This window comes from Phyllobates terribilis, unplaced genomic scaffold (assembly GCF_046119375.1).
Source record: "Phyllobates terribilis strain yellow unplaced genomic scaffold, ASM4611937v1 Scaffold_2__4_contigs__length_985480577, whole genome shotgun sequence".
Classification (NCBI taxonomy): Eukaryota; Metazoa; Chordata; class Amphibia; order Anura; family Dendrobatidae; genus Phyllobates; species Phyllobates terribilis.
The window spans coordinates 358,256,323-358,278,291 of record NW_027362762.1 but is presented as its reverse complement, the minus strand read 5'-3'; the positions used below and the strand labels follow the sequence as shown (position 1 = coordinate 358,278,291).

The 21,969-nt window shown below is 45.1% G+C and overlaps 1 protein-coding gene across 2 annotated transcripts in view; it reads left to right on the top strand.

The window, feature by feature from the left end:
- Nucleotides 1-21,969, top strand: part of EGFL6 (EGF like domain multiple 6) — a 112,327-nt gene that overhangs the window by 72,093 nt on the left and 18,265 nt on the right. For both annotated transcript variants that reach the window (XM_073664694.1, XM_073664693.1), the window contains 2 exons: nucleotides 14,101-14,178; nucleotides 15,106-15,201. In XM_073664694.1, coding sequence (XP_073520795.1) covers nucleotides 14,101-14,178; nucleotides 15,106-15,201 — 174 coding nt within the window. The remainder of the gene's footprint in view (nucleotides 1-14,100; nucleotides 14,179-15,105; nucleotides 15,202-21,969) is intronic.

Sequence of the window (21,969 nt, the reverse complement as noted above, 5' to 3'; positions counted from 1 at the left end):
GTGCGCACGCATATGTCTGCGTACCGTGTGTGCGCACGCATATATCTGCGTACCGTGTGTGTGCGTGCATATGTCTGCGTACCGTGTGTGTGCGTGCATAGATCTGCGTACCGTGTGCGCGCACGCATATGTCTGCGTACCGTGTGTGCGCGCGCATATGTCTGCGTACCGTGTGTGCGCACGCATATGTCTGCGTACCGTGTGTGCGCGCGCATATGTCTGCGTACCGTGTGTGCGCACGCATATGTCTGCGTACCGTGTGTGCGCGCGCATATGTCTGCGTACCGTGTGTGCGCACGCATATGTCTGCGTACCGTGTGTGCGCGCGCATATGTCTGCGTACCGTGTGTGCGCACGCATATGTCTGCGTACCGTGTGTGTGTGCATATGTCTGCGTACCGTGTGTGCGTGTGCATATGTCTGCGTACCGTGTGTGCGCGCGCATATGTCTGCGTATGTGAAGGATGAGGGGGCAGGCTGGGCCATGTGTAATAAATATATATATATATATATATATATATATATATATATATATATATATATATATATATATATATATATATATATATATATATATATATATATATATATATATATATATATATATATATATATATATATATATATATATATATATATATATATATAATATATATATATATATATTTCTCCGCCTTATCTGTGCCTCATGAATCGTGTATGTGTTAAAAGGGCCCACTGAGACTCTTTCGCCCGGGGCCCAGAAAAACCTGGAGCCGGCCCTGCTTCTGATGCTAACCAAGTCAAAAGATTAGATCAGATTAGTCTAAGGGTGCTTTCATATTGCGTTCTGTGTCCCCGTCGGGGCATACATCCTAAATTCCCCGCAAAATGCTGTCTGAACGTATGCTGTGACGGGGCCATAGGAGGCTCACTCAGATGTAGGCTGCTGCGTCTGAGTGTCTGCCTTCTGTGGGCGTACACTCCTTAAAAAAGTGCACGGCAGAGCTCACGTTCTCTCTGTGGTCACCATTGCGGTCTATGGCCCCTGTCAAAGCATATGTCCAGACCCCGTTTTCCGGGGAATTTGGGAAGTATGCCCCGACGGGGACACAGAACGGAATGTGAAGGTTCCCTAATAGTTGCGACAACTGAAGAAACTGGAAAGTTGCATTTTACATTTTCCTTACATTTATAGCATGGCATTATCTGGCCAGGAATGCAAAAGATTTCTGCAGGCTACAGGCTAAAGGAATGCGGAAACCTTTGAGTTGAGATGAATTATATTGAGAAAATGTTGTATTGTCTCTTTTAGGGTATGGTTAACAGATTTTTTTTTAACATTGTTACATGGCTTGTGATCTGCCATAGAATTAAGGAATTTTATACTAATAATAAGTATATAGCACGCTTATGCCATGAATAGCCACGTTCACACATTCAGTATTTTACATCAGTATTTGTAAGCCAAAATCAGGAGCAGAACAATCTGAGGAAAAGTAGAATAGAAACACGTCACCACTTCTACATTTTTCACTCACTATCGGTCTCATGCCATTATTGGCATGGTCATATTTAATTATTTTTTTGTAGACAATTTGTCCACTTTTGAACTGATTTGCTGATCAAAGCCACCCAATAAAGTGACTAGGTCCAGTAAAAGAACAGATAGCACTCAGATGCAATAAGTGCTATCTGTTTTTTACCATCTAATAATATGTGTACACATCTTTTTAGGAGGCTTCTTCCTGGAACCCACCTTAAGTCCTAAAAAAAACGACAAAAATTGTATATATTCTGTCTTTTTTTTAGATTTTTTTAAAATGCTTCACTCTTTAAAAGCCTTGAAGCAACTAAAAGATGTGATCTGAACATATGGAAGTAGTTTATATACACAATTAAAAAAAAAAAGTCACTGGTGGGAAGTTGCAGAGAGAATGGCCAACAAGACGCCAAAGACATTTCAGCAAAACTTTGCTGGTATGCTGATGTCATAGACATTGTGTGCACATATTGTAATAGGTAGAAGAAGCTCAAAATCTTTTAATTTTTTTGCAAACAAGAAAAAAAGATGGTGAAAACGCTACACAGGCCAAAAACTAGTGAAAATCAGATGCAGCATGCTATTGAAAACTAGTCAGTTTTTCCCTTTTTTAGTAATTTTGATGTATACGGTTTAGGTTGATCAAAATAGATATGGATACTGTTTGGGTTGGCATGGGTCATCAACATGTTTTTATTCTTTTTTCTACTTGAATTGAATTTTATTTTTTACTTAGTTTTGTACGTATTTCTAATGTAAAATGTTCCTAAGTAAGATATAAAACTTCTCTGAGGGATATTTATTCTTTTAAATCTAGCGATCACTTGCCCACTACACATAAGGAAATCTTTTGAAATTAGAATTCACCAGATTCATTGAATTTTCCCAGCGACCAAATTAAAAATACTCCAAAGCCTTCAATTGCTCTAAAAATGTATGACACTGTTCTTTTTTCCCTCACTAATCAACTTCACTGCTGTGATGTCACGCACTATCTGTACAGTTTCTTCAGTGATTTATGGTTTTCTCTCTTCATCTTGCTAAGCTGATAGCTGTGACGTCCACTCAATATCCAGATTCGCCCCAAAATGGCTGCTGCATTTACTGCTTTGGCTTTTATACAAGCTATGATAGTCTCTCCTGATTTTCTGTGCTACACCATGTAATGTGATAGCTGTAAGCCATTATGGGGAAGTCTGAGGTCCTGTTATCTTTTTATGGTTGATGCAATCTTCAAAAATGGCAGAGGCTATTTTAGATGATTCAAACAAACTGAATTGCATAGTGTTCGAATTCGCTGACTCCAACAAATGTACAAATTTGGCACAAATTTGCTTCACATCAAATTGATTTGCTCATCTCCATTGACCACAGTCCTACAGTAGTATTGCTGCTACCTTTAATTGAGCAATCTGTATGATAATGAATAATGAAGAAGATATGGTTTACCTTTAAGATGCACTTTATTTTCATATTACCTGATGTAGCTTTTCACATTATCCAGTGTCACAAGTCCACTCTTCATGGATGTATATAATAGAAATGCCAGGATGATGAAGGACGATCCTACACTACCAATTAAATGCTAGGTCACTTTGAGATTTACTGTATATTGCTAGCGTGTAGTTAACGAGGTGGAATGATCATTGCTAGCCTTGCGCTTATTGTTCTTTTTAGTTTAACTTATTCCTAAGAACTTTTATTGCAGCTCACTTGGGACAGACAGTTTGTCCATGTGTGGGATTTTCATCACATTTTATAAACAAAGTCAAAATACTCTAAAACTAACACACGGCACGAATAGAGATTTACAAAGTGCTTTCCTTCAACAGCATAAATTCTATCAGCTTCATCTAAGCTGTTGATCTCCCCGTTGTGGAACATTTTTTGCATGGATACATTACTAAATGACTTTTCAGCATGGGAGACATATTTTATTCATGTCTTATGTGCTCATTATAGTCTTAAAGTATAAGAATTCTGGAATTCTCTGCAAAATGGTTTCTATTAACTTAATGGGCACCACATGTACTATCTATAAGAAAGTTGACGATCCTTTCTGCTGTGCAGAGCAATACGTTTTGCGGGGAAATGCTTTCTCTGGAGCTGTGCATTGATACTTAGGTATGTTTTTTCTGTGTTACAAAGGAGCAGTTATATTGAAAATACAAGACTTATAAGATTTTATGTAAGAAACTATGGAAAGCAATACTGCAAAAAGCCCTTGAAATGACGCCGTCACATTGCAATACGACATAGTCCAGACATTTCAGACTTTTTTTTTTAAAGAGGTCATCCAGGATTAGAAAATAAATGTCATTTTCCCAGTATCAGCGCCACCATTGTGCATTGGCTTTATCTGATATTGCTGCTAATTCCCTTTCTAGTTGAGGTTGAGCTGCAATGCCAGGTATAACCCACGGACAAGAGTCATGCTGTCTATAGAGACAAGAAAACCATTTGGGGTACATTCACACAGACATTTCAGGCTGAAAAATCCAGTTTAAAACTTCTTGATGCATTTCAATTTAAAAAAAAAATCTCCACATTTTGCCACTGAATAAATTAGAGGAAAAAAACCTTCTCATATACCAAAATGAAACAAAGATCCCTTTACATATTTGATGTGTATTTTCAGGCAAAAAAGTCCTCATAAAAAAAAAGTCCATAGCCACATACCCACACAATATAGGTGTATTTTTCCATTCAAATGAATGGGAAGCGTGTTACAATCAGATGCCAAAAAAATTATAGCGATTTTTAGCTTGTATTTTGCATCAAAATCCTCATCAAAAGACACAGTGTGTGCTAACATTTACTCTAATCATGGTCAATATATTTAGACTTCAATTGTTTTTTCTATTTTTGACTGTTTGTAAAAATGGATACGCATTAAATGGCATTTCATAAGCATTGCTTAACTACCTTAGGACCGTACATATACTTTAAACATCTGGGTGGTCTGTGCTTTACCTTGCACTGACTTTCTAAAAAGTCTATGCAGAGCAATACAAGTCTGTGCAGGAGTGCGAATCCAGCTGTCAAGCACAGCCAGACTCCTCACAGCACAGGCAAAGAGGGTTTAATACCATCTCTGCCTTCCTGATCGCTATATAAATAGTGTCTCTAATTTATGGCTCAAGAGCCACTGTTTGGGGAATACTGTCCTTCACATCTAATGTGGCAATTTTGTAAGGACTCATGGACCTCAGCTATTTACTCCTATACAGGGATTTGACCTTTGTTACAAATGTCTCCAGGATCAGTCAAGCCGAATCAACGTCAGAAAGGCAGAGACAAAGACAAAATTGTACCCAAAAGTGTGATACTCAGGAAAACTGATTCAAGTCCATAGGAACAGGCAGATGCTAGTAAAGGAGAGTAATCAAGAAGTCCAAAGGATCAAAAGATCGAGGAATTGGCGAGGTGGCAGTGCGTTGTCCAGGAAAAACACCTGATGAAGGCTCCTGTGCGGAGCTGAAAACTGGTTTGTGATCTGTTAATTGGTCAACTTCAACAAGGTAATAATATTCACTGAAGATTGCACTGTGTGTTTTTCCTGGACAGAGTACCGCCACCTCGCTGATTCCTTTATCTCATGTCAACCCGCTCAATCCCTGAGCAGGTTCTCTCCTGGTGCCGTCTCCAACCTTCAGAGTGAAGTTGGTCCAACAATTGCTACATTCTACCGTGCCACCCGAGCATCATCTAAATTGTATTCTTCTACCAAAAAGGCAGACTCAAAATGTGCAACAAAAACAGAGTCAGAAAACAAGGCATCTATCCAATCTAAGCACACCAGAACATTGAATATAAAACAATAACCAGCCCCCAACAGGAGTAATGTGGGGGGCTGATAGTGCTCGTGTAGTGAGCTGGCCAGCTCTGGCTGTTCTGTGATAATTGATATAGAGCCTGTTACAGAAGTGATTACACAGGATGATGTTGCCACTTTGTGGCCAGAGGTTGCACCTGCGCAGGGTGTGATGACAGAGAAAAAGACTGAGCCTCCTGTGTCCCGCCCTAGAGAGTCACGTGACCAAAGTGGGAAGCAGGAAAAAGCGTGCGTAGAGTCTGCTGTGGTCTGTGAAAAGAGCCAGGACGGTGTGCAGGCCCTCGTGTGTGGCGCAGGAGAGACTCTCAACGTGATTTCTTCTATCTGACACCATATCCTCTGAGCCTTCCCCAGCTCCTGCACTGCTGAAGGATTCAGCTGTTACACTCCCTGCTACTGGAGTGTGGACTACATAAGGTGACCCACCAGAGCTTCTATCCGGATCAGAGAGACTGTAAGCGGGACCTCTGGCGAGAGGCCGAAGTATCCCTTCCTTTCTTTCCGCGAATTCTGCTGTTCCTGTTTTTTTTCCGGCTGGGACGCCCTCCCGCAAAGACAGACAGGCCTGCGACGGGGGACACATCCTTTTGGAGTAAAGGACTGGTAACATGTGAGTAGGGACAGTGAGGGTCAGCTTATCAGTACACGTTATTACTGTGCATATTTACGGTTGTCATTTATTGTTTTTTTCTTTGCTGTGTTAAAAATGTATACGAGTAAAGATACCGTTATCAAGATAGAGTCTGTGTGTGGGGATCTTGCTGGGCCAGATCATGGATACCAATGCGCGGCCTTGCCAGCGGTCACTTCATCTGGCGTAGTCGGCAGGATCTGTGACCAACAGGATTCCCACCCAGGCTGTGTGTACAGTCAGAAAGCCCCGCCGGTATCTATTGTGAATCAGGTCAGGAAATTTGGCGGACGAAACTACCCTGTACCAGAGTGGGCGGAACAAGTCCGGATACTGGGGGAAATGTATAATATTGACCCTAAGACCTTGGCAGAAATGGCGGTACTGACACTAGAGGGGGAGGCATGGACGACAGTCAGACTGGAGACGGTCAGGGGCCAGCGTACAGTAGATGATTTGGTGCGGGTGCTGGAGGACACCTATGGGCCGACCACATACCAGGGAACACTGCGACACATGTTCTTTAGACGGACGCAGCTTGAATGGGAGGATATTCCCCAATATGCGAACGCCCTTCAGGTACTCCTTGAACAAACCTTTGGAAAAGGGGAGCAACTAGCTGGTATGGCTTCTCGTGACCTGGTACTGAGAGACCAATTTGTAATAGGACTGAGAGACCAGTATCTTAACCGCACGTTACAGGACTTGATCCGGATGATGCCGGCTCTTACTTTTGCTGAAGTCAAACAGGAAGCCATAGAACGTTCAAGGGGACCCGTCATGGATGTGGGGATTCAAGGTGCTGCGTGCAGATCCATATCTGACATTAAAAATCCGAACAGTGACACGGAAGACCTGAAACAGATGGTAGCAGACTTACAGAGACAGATATTACAGTTAACATTAGACCGACAGGGAGACCAGCGAAGACAGCCTAGTCGTCCCGTGGGACAGTGTTGGTCATGCGGTGATCCTCGCCATAGGGCAAATCGTTGTCCTCAACACTTCCCTCTGCAACAACCTCCGTCGCACCAACGAACAAACCCTCAGTCACCCCAGCGAAGGGAATTTCGATCAGACCAGCGAATGGAACCCCAGCCATATCCACAAGCAGAGCTACCACGCCGGGCCTCACCACAATGGCCGCCGTTAAACTAGACACCCCTGCAGCTGAGGCTCGCGCAGCAGGGGAGGCCAAGGAGAGGGGTGTGGAAAAACAGAGCCGATGGCGGAGTGCTCTTGCCTCGAATAGCCCGACACTTGAAGTTGTCCTGGAAGGAATTGTCGTACAGGGACTGATGGACACTGGGTCACAAGTGACCACGATCTCTGAAAAGTTTTACGAAAATTACCTCAAACCAAGAACTGCTCGTGACCCAGACACCGCCATTAAGATTATTGCGGCTAATAATCTACCCATGCCAGTGACCGGAGTTGCTTGGATGGACACAAAGGCCTGCGGACAGGACTGAGGGAAACGAGGGATCGTCATCGTCAAGGAAGGTTTCGGCTCCGAAACCCCAGTGATAGTTGGAATGAACATCTTGAAAGACCTGGATCTTATGCTGTTGACAAGAAAAGGACCCAAATACTGGCAGAAAGTCACCAAACATAAGCCGACTCGTCTGGCGTTCCAGCGCATAATCCGGACCGTTGGACTTCAACAGATGGCAGAGGAACAACTAACCCTAGCTGCCATTACGGTGCCACGCCGTACTCGGATTACTTTGCCCGCTGAAAAAGAGACAGTCATTTCCTTACCCCTTAACACCCACCGACAACTTGAGGGGGTTGAAGTGTTGATCGAGCCGAGGACCCCAAGTGGGGGTAAGCTAAACCCACTAGTTGCTCGCACTCTAGCCGTCGTGAGGAACGGGAGAGTCCCTGTCAGGCTAAACAACACCGCAGACGTAGGCCTAGCCCTTGAAGCCGGCACTCAACTTGCCCGGGTATATGCTCTACCCACGGAAGTGAATCCCATTGGGCCCCTAGAATTCACCCCGTCTACAGAAGGCGACTGGACGGTAACCATCTCAGCCATAAACGCCCAAGTAGACGATGAAGACATTGGGCGAAAACTACGGGAAAAAGTGCAGCTAGACACGTCTCAGTACACCAAACAAGAAGTGTCTCAAGTGGAGGAACTCCTGCGGGAACACCAAGACTCCTTTGCAAAGCATGACACAGACTTTGGGTGTACCACCAGTAATCAGCACGAGATACCCATGGGCGATACCTCCCCTATCCGCGAGAGGTACCGGCAGATACCACCTCAGCAATACCAGGAGGTGAAAAGCCTGTTAGAATCTATGCTACACGCCGGAGTGGTACGTGAAAGCCAGAGCCCGTGGGCTGCACCCGTGGTGATAGTCAAAAAGAAAGATGGTTCCCTAAGGTTTTGCGTGGACTACCGTAGGCTGAACGCTTGCACTATCCGGGACTCATATCCACTTCCTCGGATCGAAGAGTCACTGACCGCCCTTAAGAAGGCCAAATATTTTTCGTCCCTAGACCTGGCCAGTGGATATTGGCAGGTTCCAATGAGTGAGAAGGACAGGGAAAAGACCGCCTTCATCCTTCCCATGGGCCTGTATGAGTTCGACCAGATGCCGTTCGGCTTGAATAACGCACCGGGGACCTTTCAGAGACTAATGGAACGCTGTCTGGGGGACTTCAACTTTGAGTTTACGCTGATATACCTTGACGACATCGTGGTATACTCCGCCACCTTTGAAGATCATCTTCACAAGCTTGGCCAAGTGTTCCAGCGCTTGAGGCGACACGGCTTGAAGTTGAAGCCCAGCAAGTGCCGTCTGTTCCAGCAGGAAATCGACTACTTGGGTCACCGGATCTCGGCCGAAGGCGTCCAGCCCTCTCCGGAGAAGATAGCAGCCGTTCAAGAGTGGCCGCAGCCAACTACCGTCAAAGAAGTCCGGGCCTTTCTGGGGCTAGCAGGCTACTACCGTCGGTTTGTCAAGGACTTTGCTCGGCTTGCTGAACCACTGCATGAGGTTCTCCGAGGGACCACGAACAGCCCCAGAGGACGACGCATCAGTTGGGGGCCTGACCGAGAAAAATCCTTTCAGGCACTTAAGGCTGCTCTAACATCACCCCCTGTTCTGGCATATGCAGACTACACATTACCGTTTCAGTTGCACACCGACGCCAGCCTTCAAGGTCTAGGGGCGGTCCTCTCTCAAGTTCAAGATAATAAAGAACGCGTGATAGCCTATGTCAGTAGGTCTCTCCATGACACCGAAAAGAATCCTGTCAACTACAGCTCCTTCCGCTTGGAACTCTTGGCTCTGACTTGGGCTATGACGGAGAAATTTGCCGGCTATCTGACAGGAGCGGAGGTGCTGGTCATGACGGACAACAATCCTCTTGCCCACCTAGAGAATGCCAAACTAGGGGCAATGGAACAGCGCTGGATGGCCAGGCTCTCTAGATTCCAGTACAAAATTAAATACAGAGCGGGGAATGAGAATCAGAATGCGGACAGCCTGTCTAGAGTGACATCATCCCCGCCAGTGGGGGACCGGGATGAAGAGTTGGAGGAAGATGAGATGCCTGACTTTGCCCGGCTCGCAAAGCAAATAGAAGATAGCCGCCAGTATGCGGTAGGAGGGATTGAAGCCGTAGTGGGATCTCCCCTGTCCCAGCAAGAATGGGCCAAGCTTCAAGATCGAGATCCCGAGCACGTCTTACTGAAACAGTATGTGAATAAACAAGAGAAACCGCCCTCCGAAGTGAGAGCCCGACTATCGACCGGAGCCTTGGCTCTGCTTGCCCAGTGGGATCGGCTGATCGTGAAAGATGGAGTCCTGTGTCGCAGGGCCCTTTTATCCCATATGCTGGAGGAGTGTTTGCAGATTGTCATCCCCGTGCAGTTGGCCCATGAGATGGTGGGCGAAGCTCACAGGAGGAACGGCCACTTCGGCATAGACAAGACCCTCCGGTGGACCCAGCAGTTCATTTTTTGTCCGGGGCTCCGTAAGTTGGTTGAAAACGTCTGTCAAGCATGCCGTACCTGTGAATTCCACAAGTCCGTGGAGCAGCGTGCCCCCGTCCAGACTATTAAGACGTCGAGGCCCCTCGAGCTGTTGATGGTGGACTATCTGTTGATTGGAACGGCGAATAGTGGCTACCAGTACTGTCTGGTGATGGTGGACCACTTCACGAAATTCGCTGTCGCTGTTGCTACCAAGGATCAGACTGCTGAATCAGCTGCACAGGCTATCTGTCAGCAATTCGTTCGGGTCTACGGGTGTCCGGAGCGGCTACACTCTGATCAGGGGGCTTGTTTCGAAGGGCGAGTCATTGAAGAACTCCAACGGATGTATGGAATCAAGAAGTCCAGGACCACCCCTTACCATCCACAAGGGAATGGCGCGTGTGAACGCTTTAACCGGACCATCTTACAACTGATCCGGACTTTGGCTGAAGACAAAAAGCCCGACTGGCCTCGATTCCTCCCGGAACTGCTGTGGGCCTATAATAATCAGGTCCATTCCGTCACCGGATACACCCCATACACCCTTCTCTTTGGCCGTCCAGGCAAAGACATCCATGAGTTGCAACTGTCTAGCTCCGAAGAAGATACCTGTGGTACCTATCCTTCCTGGCTACAAACACACCGCCAGAGAATGGAGACTGTCTACCGGCTAGTAGGCCGACAAATTCAGGATCAAGTGCACGCTGACCCACTTCCGGTACAAGAAGACCCACTGAATGTAGGTCAACTGGTCCTAGTCCGAATAAAGAAGCCACAAGGGAAACTCCGGCCCAAGTGGGAGACCGAAGTCTATCGAGTAATTGGACAGCCGTACCCCGGTGGCCCCATCTATCGAGTGCAGGGCGAAGACAGCGGCAGCATCCGAACTTTGCACCGTAATATGTTGCGCCCCTGCCGTTCCCAGCCTGACTCCCCTACTGTGATACCTAGAGAGATGGATATCACTAATACTGTCGGAGACACTGACCCCGGGGATGTAGAAACTGAATGCATGCCTACCCCTGTCCGTCCGACTGACGCACTTGAACCGATTACCTACTCTACTGACATGTCGACTGGGAAAGAGAGTGGGGTGACTGATAGGAGAGAGGGGATCCAACCCGTTAGGCGGACAATGAGGACCACTGCAGGGGTACCTCCAGGACAGTCCTACAGAGACCAATATGTGTGGCCCTCTTCCCAGCCGCCCCCTGTCACATCCACAGCCATCGCCGCCCTGGAGCCGGTCGTTGGCAGGGACTGCCAACCTTTGAGTGGGGGGGCGTGTAGTGAGCTGGCCGGCTCTGGCTGTTCTGTGATAATTGATATAGAGCTTGTTACAGAAGTGATTACACTGGATGATGTTGCCACCTTGTGGCCAGAGGTTGCACCTGCACAGGGTGTGATGACAGAGAAAAAGACTGAGCCTCCTGTGTCCCGCCCTAGAGAGTCACGTGACCAAAGTGGGAAGCAGGAAAAAGTGCGCGTAGAGTCTGCTGTGGTCTGTGAAAAGAGCCAGGACGGTGTGCAGGCCCTCGTGTGTGGCGCAGGAGAGACTCTCAACGTGATTTCTTCTATCTAACACCATATCCTCGGAGCCTTCCCCAGCTCCTGCACTGCTGAAGGATTCAGCTGTTACACTCCCTGCTACTGGAGTGTGGACTACATAAGGTGACCCACCAGAGCTTCTATCCGGATCAGAGAGACTGTAAGCGGGACCTCTGGCGAGAGGCCGAAGTATCCCTTCCTTTCTTTCCGCGAATTCTGCTGTTCCTGTTTTTTTTCCGGCTGGGACGCCCTCCTGCAAAGACAGACAGGCCTGCGACGGGGGACACATCCTTCTGGAGTAAAGGACTGGTAACGTGTGAGTAGGGACAGTGAGGGTCAGCTTATCAGTACACGTTATTACTGTGCATATTTACGGTTGTCATTTATTGTTTTTTTCTTTGCCGTGTTAAAAATGTATATGAGTAAAGATACCGTTATCAAGATAGAGTCTGTGTGTGGGGATCTTGCTGGGCCAGATCATGGATACCAATGCGCGCCCTTGCCCGCGGTCACTTCACTCAACCCATCTGTTATCAGTCTGCTTACAGGTCCCAGTAATTACCCACCAACAGGATCTTGATTAACATGTTTAGTTCAATTAATATCACTGACTGAGTAGCACAATGGCCATGAAACAGAGGAACTGCACACTCCCCTTCAGAAGAACTGCCTATTGAGCCTGCTTGGTGGCAGACACTTCACTCTGCATGGAAGAGACTGCCACCAAACCCTTTGACATTGCCCACCGACCCACGCCAGGAATGAAACGGCAGCGTTTGACATCCAATGTGGGATTAGGGTCAGGTATTTATAGGAGAAGGTTTCTATCTTTATCTCTAGCCCTAGCTAACTACCCTTGTCAAACGTAGTAGCTTATTGGTGCCCCCCAGGGATCAGACACCTGGAGCACAAGTACCTTTGCCTCTTCCAGCTACGCCCTGGGGTTAATCAATAATAGACTTGTTAACGTACCTTTATACAACATTTTATACAAGATTATGCAAATCTTCTTACTCTACGATTCTACACTTTGGCATTGAGATGCAGCTTTCGGTTGAACAGATATAATTTAAGAATTCTGGTAGAGAGAAGCGATAACCTTTTTATAAAATAAAACACAATATGTTTAATGAAGTATCCCGTGTGATATAGGTCCTACCATAATTAGCTCATGACTGTACACCATCCGATTTCACATTACAGTGCTTTTCTTGGCAATAGTTCTATAAATGTTGAGTTAATTCTGCTGATGGATTATTCAGATATCCAGACCGCTAAACATTTTTCTCATGTGTTTAAATAAATAAAAGACCGTCTTATGTGATTGTTATCAGACCATCTAAGGAAAGAAGAAATTCTGTGCTTGGGAATTTCATGTACATTTGTTGGAAGGCAGAATCTGCTTAAACCCAGTGTCTGTGTGGTCTAGGTGTAACGGTTTTCAAGCATAAACTTACTACATGTTTATTTTAATTAACTTCACTGGAAATCTTCACTGCAAAATTTATGGCAAACACAAAAGAAAAAAAGTTTATGAATGATAAATACCTAGCAAATAAGAATTTGCTACTTACACTGCTTCATACTAACTGGACTATGGAGATGATGATGATTACCAAGATTACCAAGGAAGTTCTACATCCAAATTCACCTAAAGTGTGCTAAAATAATCAAAATGATGTAGTCACACAACTAGTATAAGGCCATAAAAATATACATCTTAAAGAAGCACTTCCATCAAAGGTTTTATCCTGTTAATATATTGCAGTCATCCTATTATATGGCGCTGTGTTCTTACAATTGCTCATTTTGCCTTTCTACCCAGCTAATTCTTCTCTTTTCTCTTCTCTATGTAGAAACAGTAAGTCTCTTTTCCCTGCATTTATCATTCCCCTCTTCAACTCCTGACCCATCTGCTCCCTCCTCCTGTGCCAGGGACTTTTGCAGTGATGACTCCTGCAGAGAAAATTGACCTCCTGTTTCTACGTAGAGCTTAGAAGGATTGAGCTAGTCAGTTTTTAATCACGTGATGTCATAGACCTAATGGAAAAGAGAAGAATTAACTGGGTAAAAGGGCAAAATGAGCAATTGTAAGTATACAGTGCCATATAATATGATGACTGCAATATATTAAGATACAAATTTTGATGGGAGTGCTTCTTTAAATCACCATATCAAAAATAGAGTCCCACAAGTATAAGGGACAACATCGACAGGTCAGTTCAAGTTTTGCAAATTGTATTGGTTACTAATGCTTAACATGAACCCCAATTATTGCAAAATAGTATCTAAAATGTCACTATGCAATAAATGTTAACATAGTGTTAACATGTAAAACAGATAAAAGCAGTAACAAAACTAATACATAGAAAGACTACTTGAAAATGTCATCCTCTGTTTTTGGCTGGGTTGCTCTTATCTCATGTTTTGGCTACATTGCCTTTGTCTAATCGCAAATGAAGGCTATTTGGCTGAATGATACATAGGTGGGATTGGAAGTTTTGTTGACTTGGTTTGTTGGTGCTAAAGGTGAATTTTTGAATGGGTATATATTTAACTTCTTCCTTTAGCGTTACAGGTTAAAAGAGAGGAGCCCGCTTTTAGGTTAAGTGTCGTAAATAAGAAGGCCACTTCACTAAAATCAGAAGGTAAGATCCAAGTTAATACATTTTCTGTGTTAAAGAGAACGCAGTAGATTTTCATCAATTAAGGTGGTTTTCACTTTATTTAATCTGATACATCATGGATTATGAGTAGTGATGATTGAGTATGCCTCATTAACCCTTTTATCGAGCACGCTCGGGTGCTCACAGAGTATTTTGGCGTGCTCAGCGTTTCATTCATTGTCGCCGCACTTGCAAGTGTCACGGATGACTAACAAAGAATGAAACGCTGAGCATTCCAAAAAATCATCTGTGGGATGGGAGTGCATCACGCGCTATCCCCGCCCACAAAGTACATCCTCACGCAGTAGTGAACACTGCATGCGTGCACTGCAAGTAGGAGTTTAAAGGGCCGGCAGCCAGCCTGAGCACTGCAGTCCCAGGGATCTGCTTGGGGCAACAGAAAAGGTCCCCACCCCTGCATTAACCTCACACATAGCAGATATACTGTATAAAATGCTATTGGTCTTATAAGGTGGACATTCCCTTTAAGATAAATTATCACTATAATTATACATGGCAAGCCCAAGGCTATATACATGCCTTATTTATAAAATGGTGGTGATTCTCCTTTTCCTAAAATTCAGCATCAAACTTCTTGAATGTGACGCAAACATGACTAAACAGATATAAAAGTCCATGATTAAAAACAAGTGCATCCTTTTAGAAACAGTTAAACATATGCTAATGTTCCCCAACATAAATGACCCCAACTGTCGTCTCAAGTGACACATTCAATTACCGTATATTACTGCTATGGTAATTGTACCCATTACAATATGTATATCATTATGTTCTGCAAAAATTTAATGTAATAAATTGCCACATTAGTTATTGAGTTTTTAAAATCCTCACATAATTGGATATATTATACTAAATGGGGTTATCCATCTCATTTTCCCATATGTTTAGAGGTGTCTATAGACTGCAGCTTTGATCGTGGGGCCTGTGATTGGAAACAGGAGACTGAAGACGACTTTGATTGGAAACATACAAATAGGAGCCACGGTAAGAAAGCTTTACCAATGAATAAGAAGAAATTCTATAACCATTTCCACTCAGTGGTTATTAATGTTTAAATAGCATATAGTGAGCATGCATGCGGGAAGGTAACAAGCAATATCACCATGTCCATCTATTCTAACTATTTTGTAATCATGGGCATTGTTTTTCAATTGTGATTTTTAAATGTTCTGATTAGTTTGCTACAATATATTATAGCCTGTGTATTGTGCCTAACAGTGGAGCCATCAATGTCATTTTCCAATAGAGGAAAGTGTAAACATGCCATTGGTTCAGTTCCTGGACACATTCAGCTTTTCATTGAGTGATGAATCCTACACGCAGTTCGTCCTCCCTAGGTCTTGCAATGCTAGCAAATAAGGAAAAGCCATGGCACTTCTCTTTTGCAAGAATGGGGTCTCTCAGCCCATTTCCCTATCCATGATGATGAATAGAAAATGAGTTTTTGTCCATTATGGATTAATGCACTGTCCAGGGAATATCTATCTAAGCTTTTCATTGCCGTGTGTAAATAACCTTTGCATAAACATCATCTTCTGATATGAGAAGCTGACTATTATTCAAAGTTGATTGGCTTTTCTTCTGCCCTACGCTTGTCTTCCTACAGCAATGTATTACTGATTACCTTTACAGTAAGTTCCTTGTTCCTTGTGCACTGGTAGACATATAGTGGTCTTTCTACATAGCTCATATTAGCTAATTATCATCTTATTCCCAGTTGCTTCTGCTGATAGATATGTTTTGATTTTGCATATGATATATCACGAAAATTTACCAACTGCCTCATTCGTGACCCGAATGCTACTGTTAAGGGCTACTCCACTTCTCACACTCACTCATCCACTCACCTATTGTAATAGGGTAAAAACCTACAGCCAGATCGCACATCCAAACCTTACTTCTTTTTACCACTCACTATTTGTTAGGACAGCGAGATGACTACATTCAGTAACACACTAGTGTAGCGCCGGCGTCCCTGCCCTCTGCTAGGCAGGGACGCTGTTCCCCTCCCTGCTCCGTGCCCGGCGTCCTCCTCCCGCTCTGCTGGCAGCGCGCGCTCCTTCCCGGCCACTGTGCTTAGGGCGCGCGCGCTCTCCCTCCCTCTTAAAGGGGCCGCGCGCGCCGTCCTAAGGAGTCCCCGGCCAATGGCCGGAGGACTTCACCATATATAAGGCACCTCCTCCAAAATGGAGGTGCCCGAGCAATGTTGTTGCACTGTTCACTACTCTGCTTCAGCCCTCAGGTCCCGTTGCCAGTTACCTGCCAGATACCTGCCAGATTCCTGCCAGCTTGCTGTCTTATTCCTGCCTGATATTCCGCTACCTGCCTGCTAGCCTGAGGTCCGACGGTCTGCCTTACAACTCCTGTCAGTCTGTCTAAGGACCAGCTTGCCCGCTCACCTGGGAGCGCACTTCAGCTACCTGCCTGCTTGCCTGAGGTCCGACGGTCTGCCTTCCAACTCCTGTCAGTCTGTCTATGGACCAACTTGCCCGCTCACCTGGGAGCGCACATCTGCTACCTGTCTGCTAGCCTACCTGGAGGCTCCGCCGTCACTTGCTGTGACCACCTGCCTGTCCAGTGACTCCTGTCCGCTCACCTGGGAGCGCTCATCTGCTGCCTGTCCGTTAGCCTACCTGGAGGCTCTGCCGTCACGTGCTGTGACCACCCGCTTATCCAGAGACTCTCGCCCGCTCATCTGGGAGCGCTCATCTGCCGCCTGTCTGTTGGTCTTCCTGGTGTTAGAACCTTGCTCTTAGGTTTTTTTTCCTTTGCTGGTCACATGACCTTGTTGGCCTATTTAAGCCTGCTCCGCCCTTCTGGCTTTGCTGGACTTCATTGTATATCTACTTTCTAGCTAGCCTGTGCTCTGTGTCTTGCTCTGTTAGCTTGCTTGGTCTACTGACCTCTATGTTCTATATATTTTGTTTGTTCGTCTGTCTGCTACTATTTCTATTAGGAGGTGTCCCATATTCCTCCCAGTCCTTAGTACTTGTAGGGATTCCTTCCCCACATCTATAGGTCTCCGTACAGACTAGCTTAGGACTTTAGCAGGTCTGATCGCAGGATCAGGTCCCCTGTTACATCGTAGGGATTAAGCTGAGTTCTATCGTAGGGACAGATCTCCTCTCTTTCCTTAGCTCTGATAGCAGAACATAACAGTAAGTCCAGCCAGCAAATTCTCTAAGGAAAGATTTTTCTGTTCCATCATGGTGTCGGTTCAGGATTTGGTTCATCGCCTGCAGGGACTCTCTCTGGAGGTGGCCGAGCTCCGTCAGCACGTGAGTAACTGTCCTGGAGCACATTTCTTGGAGCCTAAGGTATGTTTGCCGGATTTATTTTTTGGTGAACACCGAGAATTTTTTTCATTCAAAAATGCTTGCTTATTGTATTTTCGTTTGAGACCTAAGTCCTCTGGGGATGAATCCCAGCGCGTAGGGTTCATAATGTCACTTTTGCGCAAAGAGCCTCAGGAGTGGGCCTTTTCTTTGCAACCTAGTGATACATGCTTCAGATCAGTGGATAGTTTTTTTCTGCTTTGGGACTATTATATGATGATCCTGACCGTGTCGCATCAGCTGAGACTGAGTTGAGACGTTTAAAACAGGGATCAGGTAATGTGGAAAAATATTGTACTCATTTCCGTCGTTGGTCTACTCAAACAGGGTGGAACGATTCTGCTCTGAAAAGTCTATTTCTTGCTGGGCTCAGTGAAAGGGTTAAAGACCTGCTAATTGCTTATCCTACACCTGAAGATTTGCAACAGGCTATGCAATTAGCTATACGGGTGGATAGGAGACTGCGTGCTAGGGTTAATGAGAGCAAATCCTCTGCTATGTCAGTTTCTGGTTATGAGAATGTGTGTACTAACAGTGGTGAACCGATGGAGATTGGATCGGTGGCACCTCGCTCTCAAGAAAAAGACCGTCGATTTTCTGAAGGCTTGTGTTTCTATTGCGGAAAATCTGGTCATTTGATTAAAGGCTGTGAGCTTCGTATGAAGAAAAAAAAAAATGGTCAGTCACGCCCGTATTGCCTGTTTAAATTCCAAGGGTATATTTTTAGCTGCTTCCACGATTGCTCAGAAAAAATTAATGGAATTTCGGGTGTTTGTTGATTGCGGGTCTACTCTGAATGTAATTGATGGGGGATTCGTGGAAAGACTCAATTTAAAACCTGAACCTTTATCATCCCCCATTGCTGTGGTTTCTGTGGATGGTTCCCCTTTGAAGAATATTACTCTCAAAGTCTGTGAATTTCCTCTCACTATTAATGGTGTTCACCATGAGAAATTGGATTTGGTAGTGTTGAATAACTTGCCTTCTCCAGTAATATTGGGATTGCCCTGGTTAAAATTTCACAATCCTGTACTGGATTGGTCTACCAGTGAAATTAAATCCTGGAGCCATAAATGTTATGACAAGTGTTGTAACGGGCGTATTGCAGCTTTGGATAGGGGAGAATTGCCTGTTCCTATTCAGGATTTTTGGAGAGTTTTTTCTGAGAAGGAATCGCAGGTTTTGCCTCCCCATAGAGACTATGATTGTTCTATTGAATTTGTCCCTGGAGCGACTCTTCCTAAAAGTCGTTTATTTAACCTTACTATTCCTGAGAGGAAGGCTTTGGAGGAATACATACAGACAAGTTTGGCCGCCGGTCACATTAGGCCCTCTAAGTCTCCTGTGGCGGTTGGATTTTTTTTTGTAAAAAAAAAGGACGGCGGTTTACGTCCTTGTCTGGATTTTCGTGAGATTAACAAAATTACTGTACGCAATCCTTACCCACTGCCATTGATTCCTGATCTGTTTAACCAGTTAATGGGGGCCAAGTGGTTCTCTAAAATTGACCTTAAGGGGGCATACAATCTGTTGCGCATGAAGGAGGGTGACGAATGGAAGACTGCTTTTAACACTCCTGTGGGTCATTTTGAGAATCTGGTTATGCCTTTTGGTCTTACTAATGCTCCTGCATTTTTTCAGAATCTGATTAATGACATCCTTAGACCTTTGATCGGCAAAAATGTGGTTGTGTATTTGGATGACATTTTGATTTATTCGCCGGATCTGGAGTCTCATTGGCGGAGCGTGCGTGAGGTATTACAGTTATTAATGGACAATTCGCTTTTTGCTAAGCTGGAGAAATGTGAGTTCGCTGTACAGAGAATTAGTTTTTTGGGCTACATTATCTCCAGCAAAGGTTTTGAGATGGATCCGGTTAAGGTTCAGGCTGTGCAGGAATGGCCTAGGCCTATTGGTTTGAAATCGATACAGAGGTTTTTGGGTTTCGCCAATTACTACAGAAAATTCATAAAAAAATTTTCTAGTATTGTCAAACCTCTGACCGATCTCACCAGGAAAGGTGCTGATGCGGTTCAGTGGTCTTCTGAGGCCATTGAAGCTTTTGTGTATCTCAAGGAGAGGTTCACCTCTGCTCCCATCCTTATGCAGCCTGATGTGACTAAGCCGTTTTTGGTTGAGGTTGATGCTTCCTCTGTGGGGGTTGGCGCAGTATTGTCTCAGGATAACGGGGATGGATTACATCCCTGTGCCTTTTTTTCAAAAAAATTTTCGGAGACTGAACTGAATTACGATATTGGTAATCGGGAATTATTGGCTATTAAACTCGCATTTGAACACTGGCGCCACTTCTTGGAAGGTGCGGAATTTCCCGTTCAGGTTCTTACGGATCATAAAAATCTGATCTATCTTGATGCTGCCAAGCGCCTGAATGCCCGTCAGGCTAGGTGGGCACTGTTTTTCTCGCGGTTTAATTTCTCCGTTACTTACATCCCTGGTACTAAGAATGTTAAGGCGGATGCCTTGTCTCGCAGTTTTTCTCCCATAGTCGGTGCTGAGAAAGAGGAGAACATTTTACAAGAAGGTGTTGTGATAGCTGCTTTGGACTCCGTTTTGGAAAATGAGATTCTTAAAGCACAGGAGAATGCCCCTTCTAACACTCCTCATGGGAGGTTGTTTGTGCCTGGGACCTTTAGGAGAGATTTGTTTGTTGAGTGTCACGAATCTCGGTTGGCAGGTCATCCCGGAATCTCTGAGACCAAGAGACTGGTGGGTCGCAGTTTTTGGTGGCCTGGATGGCAGAAGGAAGTCATTAAGTGGGTGCGTCAATGTACTATATGTGCTAGATCTAAGTCCTCACATACTCCTGCTGCGGGGTTGCTTTGTCCTTTGGAGGTTCCCAGTGCTCCTTGGACACATTTGGCTATGGACTTTATAACTGACCTTCCCCCCTCTGAGGGTTTTACTGTCTTCTGGGTGGTCGTGGACCGTTTTAGCAAGATGTGTCACTTGGTTCCTTTCGTCAAACTGCCCTGCGCTAAAACTCTCGCTAAGGCCTTTGTCAAGGAAATTGTCAGACTTCATGGCGTTCCTACTGACATTGTTTCTGATAGGGGTCCTCAGTTCGTGGCTCGTTTTTGGCGTGCCTTTTGTGACAGGTTGGGAGTTCATTTGTCGTTCTCGTCCGGATATCATCCTGAATCTAATGGCCAGACAGAAAGGAAAAACCAGGATGTTGAGCAGTTCTTGCGTTGTTTTGTGGCAGACAATAAAGAGGGGTGGTCTGAGTTTCTGCCACTTGCTGAATTTGCTCTGAACAATCATACATCTTCTTCTGCTGGTTGTTCGCCTTTTTTTTGTTGTTCTGGGAGACATCCGTCGTTTGGGTCGTTCTCCAAGTTGGGATCTGCCGTGCCTGAGGAGGAGAATTTTTCCGGTGATTTGGAGAGAGTTTGGATGGATGTGCGTGGTAATCTTCAGGAGGCCAACAGAAAATCTAAGGACTACTTTGATAGGAAACGACAGGAGGTTTTGTTCGCTGTTGGTGACATGGTTTGGTTGTCCTCTAGGAATCTGCGGTTGAGGATTCCTTCTAAGAAATTGGGTCCCAAGTTTGTAGGGCCCTTTAAGGTGCTTCAGGTTGTCAACCAATCTGCTGTTAGGTTGGAGGTTCCTACCTCCTGGAGAATTAATCCGGTATTTCATGTCTCTCTGTTGAAAAAAGCTGTTGTATCGGATTGTGACGCCTCTGCCTCTGTTCCTCCGGTGGTGGAGGACGGGGAATATGAAATTTCTCGCATCCTTAACTCTAGACGGTATAGAGGTAGTTTGCAGTATCTTGTGGCCTGGAAAGGTTTCGGTCCCGAGGATAACTCTTGGGTGAGGTCGGATGATGTTTCCGCGTCCAGACTTATCAGAGCGTTTCACAGGAGATTTCCTGATAAGCCTGGTCCTAGGGGATCCGGAGGATCCTCTTAGAAGGGGGGGTACTGTTAGAACCTTGCTCTTTAGGTTTTTTTTCCTTTGCTGGTCACATGACCTTGTTGGCCTATTTAAGCCTGCTCCGCCCTTCTGGCTTTGCTGGACTTCATTGTATATCTACTTTCTAGCTAGCCTGTGCTCTGTGTCTTGCTCTGTTAGCTTGCTTGGTCTACTGACCTCTATGTTCTATATATTTTGTTTGTTCGTCTGTCTGCTACTATTTCTGTTAGGAGGTGTCCCATATTCCTCCCAGTCCTTAGTACTTGTAGGGATTCCTTCCCCACATCTATAGGTCTCCGTACAGACTAGCTTAGGACTTTAGCAGGTCTGATCGCAGGATCAGGTCCCCTGTTACATCGTAGGGATTAAGCTGAGTTCTATCGTAGGGACAGATCTCCTCTCTTTCCTTAGCTCTGGTAGCAGAACATAACACCTGGAGGCTCCGCCGTCACATGCTGTGACCACCCGTTTATCCAGA